Genomic DNA, 10,924 nt, shown 5'->3' on the forward strand with positions numbered 1-10,924 from the left:
TATAGATGATAATTATCATTTAAACCCCAAATCAGAAATCAGAAAGCTAGTATCCAAACTGAAACTTAAACTAAGCTTCTTTTATAGGAATAAATCTTTTTTCTCTCTTAAAGTGAGTAAAAACTTGATTTCCATAACTTTTTTACCTTTATTGGATTATGGTGACTTGCTTTTTATGAATGCGCATGTCAGTACCTAAAGAATTTGGATGCTGCTTGTCATTGTGCTTTACATTTTATTACAGACTGTGGAAATCCTGTTCATCACTGCTTTGTGTGCTGCTGCTGAATGGCCATCTCTGTAAATCCGCAGACTTTCTTACTGGTTAGTTTTGGTCTATAAATGTCTGCTTGGGCTGGTTCCTTTTTATCTGTGTGTCTATATGTGTAAGAGTCTTAACCAACATAAACTTTGCTCTCAAAATGTAATACAAACGAATGTCCCCAGAGTAAGGCTGGAATTATGCAAAAGGCTTTTAAATAAGCTGCTCCTATTTCCTGGAACAATCTACAAAAGGAGGTGAAACTGTCAGAACTGGTTATGATGGGGAGTTTGAGTCCATTTTGAGGGAACGTGAAAGTAGGTCGAGGTAAATATGACTGCTTTTAACTGCTTTAATTTGCATATGTGTTTAGATTGTTGATTGATAATATCTTGTTAAATTGTGATATCTTTTATCTGTTGTAACTTTTGCTGCCCTCTTGGACAGGTCTCTCTTGGAAAAGAGATTTTTAATCTCAATGAGACTTTTTACCTGGTTAAATAAAGGATACACACTGCCCACAATGGTTGTTGCACAGCCAAATGAAGCCCTGCAGATGTGACACATTTCATGTGTATAATAACACTTAATGAGTGTTGGGACAATTCCTCAAATGACCTGCAATCCAACTGTGTTTTATGTATTTGTTGTTTTTATCCTGTATTTAAAAATTATCTGCCTGAGTAATTCCATCTATGCAATGATAATAAATAAATAAATACATCTGGAAAATGGTTTGATTCTAAATTACACATTCGACAGGGAAGATCTTCAGTAATAATGAGGCAGTAAGTGTGATTGATTTGTTTCCCCCCTCTTTTTTTGTGTACAGTCATTTCCTTTGTTATTGTGCTTGGTGTGCAGGAAATGTGTGCTTATGCATCTCAGGTTTTTTATATATTTGGGTTATTCATGTGGTTTAAGCATCAACATTTTTCTTTGACCGTGCTCGTCCTATAGGCACGTCCTTAGGAAAACTTAGATGGCTCCAAAATACACACAAACCAGCTCTGACGCACAGTAGGTTTAGTGCATGTGAAACGGGGTTTCAGTCATCTTAAATACTCTGAGTATTATGCCAAACTTTCAAAGCTCCGCCTGTGAAATCTGAAAGCTGATTCAGTCTGAATGAAGCAGTAAAGTGGTTCAAGCTCCGGCCCACTGCTTCACAAGATTTGACCTATCGAGTTCAAAGTGTGTTTCGAAGCCTGTGTGTCAGAGGGAGCATCACTACTCATGCCTAGTTCTATTTAAGTCAAAGTCAAGTTGTAGTGAGTCTGTAGTTTGTAACCCTGGCCCTGACTAGCACTGCTTTTCACTCTACACTTGCAAATAAAGTTAAAATTTAAATTCAATTCTTGCCTTTTGAGTCCTGAATTTTTGTCCTCTGCCTCGCCTGCCACAGTGTTACATAACAGTGTGCCACAAAAGTGTGTTGAACTAATGCAGGAGTCATGAGCACAAGCCTTTCTAGTGCCTGCTGAACAAATACTTCTCAGTTTTAGTTTTTAAATGTTTGACCAGCTGGATTTCTCTCTGATTTTGGGTCATTCAAATAATCAAACTCTGTACTATGGCATTTTCTGTGTAATAGAGAGAGTGCATAGGCCTAAAAACCAAAATCTAACAACAGCCATGTGGCACTGTGGCACCCCTGTTCTATAGACTGCAAAGAAAAGATGGATATACCCACTGTACCTAATAGACAGTATGGTACATCACACAGATGCTGTACCTCAACTTAATCAGTGCTAACCCAAAACAAATGAAGTAATTCAGGAGGTCCACATCACTGACTCCACTTATCTGAGATCGAGCCTAGATATCAATATGTTAAAGCCATCTGTATCAGCATCCACCCATTTGTCAGAGACTACACCCATAATATTTCAAACTTTAAGATTTAATACAACTTCAACTCACTCACTCACACAATGCAATTCAAATTGAACAAGCTCATAAAGTGGGAAAATTTAGAGGAAACTCAAAATAAGTTTGAAGCATTCTAGTGAAGCTCATGTGGATCAAGGATAAAAAGCGAGAACACATTTAAACAAGCACTTGAAGTGCAAACCTCCACCAAAGCAGCTCACTCTGTGGCCAGTAGTTACTTTTTGGGTAAAAGTATTGGATTTTATATATAAATATTATGTAGGAGTGGTAATGGATAATGGGTATTGATTTTAAATAACTGGACATGAATAACTTCAGTTCATTACATATTATTATACTGCAGTATATTTCTAACTAACCAGGTGGCTCATTCTCTTTCTCTCTGTAACACTTTCTTTAAAGATAGAACACATTTTGGGGTCAACTTGAAAGAAAGGCAGACATGAAGTGTTAAAGTGTGATTAGCGGTAAAATGTGATATATTGGGACACAAACTATAATGTGATATTTAGAATCTCCATTTACAAATATAATTTCCAACCAAAGGCAGCAGAATTTTAATAAAAAAAATATTTAAGACAAAAAAAATCTTATTAAAATTTTGCCCTATGTAGCCTTGATGAAGAGGTCAGAGATCCAGAAAGCATTATTTTGGAATCCCCATGTTGGCAATACAAAAATGAGAGTAAGAAACATAGTTTCAGTTAGCTCGATATAGCAATATTACTATTGACATTGAAAGAGAGGTCAGAGGTCAAATGTGACATTATATTTTAATTCTTCATACAGTCCTTTCTATATGTTGGCAACACACAACACACTTTTTAAGAATCATACTGTGTGGGTTAAGCCTTTTTGTCAGTTTTCCACCAATAAATGAAGCTGACCTTGTAGATCTCATTGGATATAAGACAAATTAACATGACACTACTAGACACCCCTACAAAGTTTTCTGAGAATACATTCAAAACTTTTTGAGCTATCAAGTTTACAAACAGAATGATCAAACAAACACAAACATAACCTTGGTGGAAGTATTTAAAAAGATTGGACTCACACAACAGCTGCAGCAGAGATGTTGGCTTCATTTTACTACCTAAGAGCTCACTGAGCTCAACACTTGTTTGGACGCAGCAGTTAAACCAACTTCCTTCCTCTTTCTACGCTGCATCTGTATGCTGCTGTGTGGTTTTCTTACCAGCAAAAGAATGGCTATTCTATTTTCAATATAAGCAGAGACATGAGTCATGATTTGATATGATCTTACTATATTACAATCTCAGAGGGTTTCTTGTACTTTGTAAGAAACTACAAAATATCAGGCTGAATGGTTTTTAGTAAAGAGTGTACCTGCTTTTCAGTGTCCATATTGACCTGAGAAATACTGTTAAACAAAGTCAGGTTCTCTTTGTGTTAGCTGGCTCGACAAAAGCACAGTGGTTCTCAGCTTTGTCTCTTAAACCAGACTGTTTCAGGTGCACGCTCATATAAAAATGAGGCATTTGACACGTTGTTTCACTCTTCTGCACAAAATGGAAAAACACCACCCTCCCCCATCAGAGATGTTATCAGAGGAACAGGTCATACAGATCTATAAAAAACATGAAAATATAACAGTAAAATGCAACTGTGATGCTGCAAATAAAACACAAACAATGCTTTGTAGCTCTGTAAGATTAGGACCACACATAAATACCACTTCAAAAAAAACTGAAGTGTATTTTCAGCTTTAATTTAAAGACTTATACAAATACTAAGGGAGGGTTCAGGGTCACCTGATCCAGCCCATAACAGGGTATGATTTGGATCACAAGTTTTTTTTCCTCCTTCATGCTTTTCTCTTCCCATAATTCTGTTACATGTTAATGTTAGTTTCACCTGTCCAATTTTTTTTCTTTTTTTTTTTGCACCTTGTTGTAAAACCCTGCTATTTTGATGAAGGCATCTGCCTGTATGGATTCTCGGGAGCAGGAGGGGCTGAAAATTTTCCTCTCCTCTGATGGGAATCAGCTCTTTGCCACAAAGAATCAGTTCTTACAGCTCGCTTGTTCACAAACAACACACCACAAGACAAACTTATTGTATTAATGTATAAATGTCATGGTCTGATCTGCCTGTTTTCTATTTTTGTTTCTCTTTCTCTCCTCCCGTTTTCTCTCTCTTATCCCTGGTCTGTGTGCATGTGTGAATGTGTTTGTTTCCTTTTTTCAGAGGAGGTTGTTCTGAGAATAGTGTGGACCCGTAAACAGAGAAAGACTCAGCAGTGTGACGTATGTGTGCGTGTGGGCAGGAGGGCAGAGAGTAATGTAAACAAAGGCACAGTTTGTAGTGTTGCTATAAAATGATTCTGCCTGCTCCAACAGACAGTGGTGTCCTGTCTGCTGCTTCCACTGTCAGAAACAAGGGAGTTAACCCCGAGGCACTTGGCCCTGGAGAAGAGGAAATCTCCCCTATACCCTTGGATCACGGTCTGAGAGCTGCACACAGGAAAGGTTAACACTGGCAACCACGAAGGGACTCTGACGTTCCAGGAAAGTGCAGCGGTGAGCAGAGAAACTATGAAATAAACTGGAACAGTTAAGCCAGGCTAAAGCTTATAGTTTATGATATTGGACTGAGCAGCTAAGTCAGAGCTAAAATGGCGGCTCGCAGCCCATGCCCTGCTGTCACAGACCTGTGTGCACATGTAATTAGCCACTTAAACCCATTAAGTGCGCTAACAGCAGCTAATGAGTACCTAAAAGAGGCATCAATCAGCTGCAGGAAGCAGGAAATGTGCACATCTTAACCCCTTTCTCTGTGAAGAGGGGCAAGTTGAAACAAGTCAAACAGTGACTGAAACACCACATGACCCCTCACAGCCCGAGCGTTCAAGCACAAACCCCCTTTCTCAAAGACATTGAAAACACTCGTGACTTCCCGGACAGTGGGGATAGTATACCAAGCCATGTTCCCCTTTACTGAGTCAACAGTATGCAGCATCATCACCTACTGCTACCATTACAATCCCCCCACTCCAACCCATTTTCTTCACCCAGAGCACCCCTGTCTCTTGTGCATCTCCCTGTCCCACCTGCACTGGACCTCAGATACCCAGTTGTAACCCACCAGAGGAGACTACAATTAAAGGACTCTCCCCCAATGCGTTAAGCCCAAGTCAGGGATACAGCAGCCCACCAGTTTGTACAATCAGCCTTCATCTGAGAGTGAGGATGACTATGATCATAACAAGAGAGTTCCCACCTTAAGGCTCAGTCGATACAGTGGCACCACTTTTTCTGCGCTGGTTTCAGAGCTGTGGAAAGGCAAATTATTGGCCAGAGAAAACCAGAGAGTCCAGCTCAAGTTCTGCCTGGTGGGAGTTGCAGCAATCATCCACAGGAACCCTCAGTCCTTACAGTGGGATTATCGCTAACTGGTGGAAGAAATGGAAACTGCACATGGCCCTTCCTCAGAATAAGCAGCTGCAGTGGCTATTGAACTGAGACATGTCTGCCAAGTGGGTAAAGCCCTGCACGTGTTGAAAGATGACTTAAAAGGAGTAAAAGGACTTCAAAGGATTAAGGTACATTCTCAAAACTGCTCTGGTCTGGGTCACATGAAGAGAAACTGCCCTCACCAAGGAAGAACGCCAGAACTCGGGCTCCATCATTCTCTCCCAGAAACTTGCGGCCCACTGTGCTTCACCTCAAACCCAAATGCCAGGAAATGAGCATTCACGTGCTGATGCATGACCTGGAGGTATGTGTGGTTCTGACCACTGTGGCAGGGAAGAATGAACACAAAGTGTTGGTTGCCCATGGAGAGGTGCAGGTTCAGTCCTGTAAAGTTGTGCCCATCCGCATCTTTAATCCTGGTAACTCTGCCGTAACCATCACGAGGGGGTCCATTGCTGTGATGCTTCAGCCTGCCCAAGTTCTGCTTCAAGTGACCACAGCCCAGCCTTAACCAACTGCTGGCAGCTCCCGTGTTATCCCCGAGCATCTACAGGAGCTCTACGCCCAGAGTTCCACTGAGCTTAATGTGGAGGAGCAGCTCCAGCTAGAACAGCTGCTGTTTACCCATGGCAGCATGTTCTAAGCGGGCCCCAACGACCTGGTGCTCCAGTCAAGCAGCCACCATGCAGGCTGGTGTGGGATAACAACAGAGTGCTGACCAACAGAGATTGGAGGCAGGTCTAGCCCACAGCAGCCACAGTAGCTGGGCATCGCCTATAGTGCTGGTATGTAAAACAAACAAAAACAAGGGAGTTAACCCCGAGGTACCCTGGAGAAGAGGAAATCTCCCCTTTAATCTCTGACCACAGTCTGACAGCTGCGCACTGGAAAGGTTAACAAGGTGTTCCCCTCCTCTGGTTGAACACTTGCAGATTTTCTAATGAACTCTACTGCTGCATGTTTGAGCTCATCAAGGACTGACTTACTTAATGCTGGAGAAATCCCTGTCATTGCCAGATCATTGTGTCCGCTAAGATACAGATGCTGGTTCCTGTCTTGGCCATGATCACTGTGTTTGTTCCTTATATTAACCTCCATTTCAGTCCAGACCTACTCAGTAGTGATAGTATGATGAATTCCAGTGGATGTGTCAAATCTTTCCATGCAACCACTTTACCAAAATCCTGGTTGTATTTAGGTCAGCTCATTTAGGAGTGCTGACATCTACTGGACATTTGATGCAGAGCATTCCTACTGTTATGTTACATGTTAGCTGGGGGATATTTTAGCATAATTATGCAATTATTTTTTCAAAATCTCCATGTGATGTATTGTAAAACCAAAATAAATTGATCCTGATCAGTTGTGGTATATCAATAAAGTGTTGTATATAGACAGTGTGTGGTGTATTTGTGGATAACAGTTGCAGGAAGTGGGGGGGTGCTTTATTGACTTTTATTCAAATAAAAAATATTTGACAGTGATTCCTTGTGTTTGGTATAACTTCACAGCCTGAGAAAACTCTCTCACAGAGGACTGAAGCAGCAGGGGCTGAAACAGAAGTACAGGTGAGGATACAGGTGCTTCTGATTATGCTGCTATAACAGTGTATCAGACTCACCTCAGATCACCCAGAACACTTCCTCTATTTCCCGCAGCTTTTTCAGCAACTCAAAGCACATAATGAGGCAGTCACGTGATTTCAGAGAATAGGCCTCAGTTGGCTTTTGTCAGGTGATTTTCTCAAAAACGATACGGGCCTCGACACAGGCTTCATCTGGACACGCCCCCTTTGCTCGACACAGGCCTCGGGGCTGTAGTATCAGATGTAACATCACTACTCTCTTCTATTGGGCTCAAGGCAGGCTCTTGACATGCTACACCATCTAGTGGCACAAATCATTATTACATCGAAATATAGCCTGGATCTTTCTAAAGGACCCTCGAGAGCATTGGTGCACACTAAGATGTGTCTATATTTTTTTGTAAAATGTTTCCTCATGACTAAAGACCACACAGCAACTTCTTGATGAGATTGAAGAACTGAAATATGTGGTGGATTGTAAGGAAAACTCAGAATCAGCAGTACTTTATTAATCCATGGGGAATGTTGTTTTATTACAGCTGCTCTCAAAGACACAAATATTCCACAGGCTGTAAAGACTAGAATAAAGAAAGCATAGAAAACAAAAGTAAAAAAAAACAAAGAATGGGCTGAACACACTTTATTCGACATTCTGGGAATATTGATCTCTCAGTGATATTATAAAAAAACTTCATCACACATCATATTAAGGTCAATGTCTTCAAATCACTCTTTTTCAAAGACGTTCATTCAGTGATTGCAGCCCAGCCTAAATGACTGTGATTCATTAAAAAATGGGAATACTCATGCCTAGAAACAGCAGGTAAGCCACCTGTCGAAAGTGGGGTGAAACACATCAAAACCTGCCTTGGCCATGGTCATCTGATGTAGATGTTTTGAACCACGCTTTGGAGCAGAGTTTGAAACATCTTGTGACAGTGATCCAGCTGGATGGAGACTCTCCAAGACCGCTGGCGTCACACTTGTAGAGGCCTTCATCAGACCTGGAAACATGCTGGATGGTCATGTGACCCATGTTTACTATCCCAATGAAGTCTCTCAAACTTGAAAAAAAGGTGACTGGATTTCTTTGATTTTTGAAGATGTTTAATTTCTTATCCAAAAAAAAAAAGCACATGATTGAAAGACAGTATGTGGGAACCTTTTCACAGACAGGTTAGTGTAAACACAGAGTAGCTACAACACAGTTGCTGATGGCATTGTAGAGGTAAAAAAAACAAAACCCCGCAGTGATGCATTTGTTTTAAGGGCATATGATCCACTAGTTTATTAGTAGGGATGATTTATATTTTCACAATAAACAAATAACTATGTTTACCTGCAATAATTGTGCTCTGTCAATGTATTTTTTTCTAAAGCTGTGAGGTAATTTGCTAAAAAAAATGAAAGCCAACCTTTTTGAGCTCAAAAATTACTAAATAAACACAGCAGCCTTTTTTTCCTCTATGTATTTAATTTTTATAAATTGGTTTGTTGTGCATTACACTGGATTAATAAGCAACTGAAACAGCCTCACAAATGAACACAACAGAAAGAAAAGAGTTCCTGCTGAAACACACTGTTCATTACACTCACAGCTTGCTGTGTTGAATTTTCTATTTTCTTTTTCTTTTTATTGTACAGGGAGATTTCAAAAAATATATGCTGATCATATTGATTGATAATGTGAATGATACTGAATTATGTTGGAATGGCCACTAGGTGGCAGTTCCTTCATGGAGGAAATGTGAGTGCAGAGAAGAGAGGAAGTAGTTAGGTTTCCACCTGCCCCTCACCTCCGGACTGCACTCATGTTTGTTTGGTTTGGTATGGCATCAGGGGCCTATTCCAGGAAGCAGGTTTAGCTACAACTCTGAGTTTGTTGACCCTAAAATGAGGAAACTCGGGTTTTCAGTTCCAGAAAGAGCTAACTCCAACTCTGAGTCAGTTGCCGAGGTAACAGACTCTGTGAACCTAACCTGCTTGCTGGCAGGTTTGATCCAACATACTCTGAGTATCTCTGTCTCCACCCTCCTACTGTTCCAGCCTGGAGCAAAGTTGGACATGGCGTGCCCATTCCTTTACGATCCTATCAACATGGAAGCGCATTACTGTAGGGTCTTTACCCACAATACAAAGTGCCTTGAGGGGACTGTTTGTTGTGATTTGGTGCTATATAAATAGAATTGAATTGAAAATTGAATTGAATTACAGCGTGAGAGGATTGTGAGACCCCGATTAGATGTTTCCACATTCCCAGATGAGCACCTCACTGAGTGTTACCGTTTTTCAATCGTTAATGTATCTGAACAACGTTCTCCGGCCACATTACTGATATAACACAGTGTGGTCGTGTTCTCATGTCAGAGGAAATTCTCTGTGTGCTTTTTTGCCAACGGGAGTTTTCTGTATGATGTAAGTGATGCAGAACATGTTGGCAAAGCAACTATCTGTATAGCTATCTGAAAGGTCTGCCTTACTCTAAAACACTTGCTACAAAGTTTTGTAGCATTCCCGGCCATAAGCCAATACGAACTATCAAAGAGGAATTCTACAGCATAGCAGGTGATTGATGTAAGAGTATGCAGCTGTAATCCATGACCATTTCTGAGATTATATTCTGTTTCTCCGGCTGGAGTCTGGGATTAATAAGTCTTGTAGGATTCCCTAATGTGATTGGCTGCATTGATGGCACTCACATCCCCATCACTGCTCCATCAGTAAATGTGAATGTGAATAGAAAATCCTATCACAGCATTAATGTGCAGGTAGGCGCTGTCTGCCATCTCACAGTAACAAAGGCGATACATTAAAATATACTGCACATAGTTAGTCACACTGTCTGCACTGCCAAGATCATTTGTGATGCAGCACACTTAATCACAAACATTGAAGCCAAATGGCCCGGCTCAGTGCATTAAGTGTGAATGTATCGTGAGTCTACCCTGAGCAACAGATTTGCAAATGTAACTCTATATCCCCAGTTGTGTTCTCACATTGTTTAAACCATCTTAAAATGCATCTGTTGTTACAGGACAGCTTGATGGATACTTGCTGGGTGATAGGAGGATACCCATGCCAGCCCTGTCTGCTGACCCCTTATCCTGACCCTGAGCCAGGGCCCCAGCAGCATTTCAATGTGTCCCACTGCAGGACTCGTGCCCGGGTGGAGATGACAATAGGCACACTCAAATCACATTTCCAGTGCCTGCATGGACTCAGGGTAACACCAGAGAGGGCACATGACATTATTGTTGCAAGTGCTGTTCTCCATACTTTTACCACCATTAGACGAGTTCAAAAGGCATTACAGCAAATGTGGTCAGAGACCTCATTTGCTGTAATGGCTTTTCAGATTAGGTTGCCCCATCCCCAGAAGAGAAATAAAGACTGCTTAATCACAATTCATTTCCTCTTTATTTCCTGAAAATGAAAAGGCAGCAATTATTATTTGTGGATTCATCAGAGAGAATTCACCTGTGAGAGGTCACCCACCTCTAACTGGTGTTTCAGCAATTCAATTTCAAGATCTGTTTTCCTGATCTGGCGCTCCAAATATTTGTTTTCCAGATCAGTTTTTTTCATTTTCTTCATGAGGTACATCTTGTAGGGCTCCTTATCTGGTAACTGGGAAAACAAAAATGGCATCACATTCAGTATGATACAGTTCAATTTAAGTCATGTAAATGCTGCGCTGGATATAATTTACTGAACATCTCACTGTGTTTATATGTGCTGTGTCAGTTG

At 40.9% G+C, this 10,924-nt stretch overlaps 2 protein-coding genes across 2 annotated transcripts in view; one reads left to right on the top strand and one right to left on the bottom strand.

Annotated features, from left to right (window-relative positions):
• Positions 1-3,243, bottom strand: part of LOC115777426 (Fc receptor-like B) — an 80,283-nt gene extending 77,040 nt beyond the window's left edge. Inside the window, exon 1 of the mRNA XM_030725335.1 lies at positions 3,213-3,243. Within this exon, the coding sequence (XP_030581195.1) occupies positions 3,213-3,243 (31 nt within the window). The remainder of the gene's footprint in view (positions 1-3,212) is intronic.
• A 2,638-nt stretch (positions 3,244-5,881) lies between these two features.
• On the top strand, positions 5,882-10,537 carry LOC115777428 (putative nuclease HARBI1). The gene is given in 7 exon segments (XM_030725336.1): positions 5,882-6,082; positions 9,545-9,629; positions 9,899-9,945; positions 10,033-10,143; positions 10,217-10,240; positions 10,242-10,437; positions 10,533-10,537. Coding segments are annotated over 7 exon segments (669 nt in total).
• The last annotated feature ends 387 nt before the right edge of the window (positions 10,538-10,924 follow it).

Source organism: Archocentrus centrarchus, unplaced genomic scaffold (genome assembly GCF_007364275.1).
Source record: "Archocentrus centrarchus isolate MPI-CPG fArcCen1 unplaced genomic scaffold, fArcCen1 scaffold_53_ctg1, whole genome shotgun sequence".
In the NCBI taxonomy this organism is placed as follows: domain Eukaryota; kingdom Metazoa; phylum Chordata; class Actinopteri; order Cichliformes; family Cichlidae; genus Archocentrus; species Archocentrus centrarchus.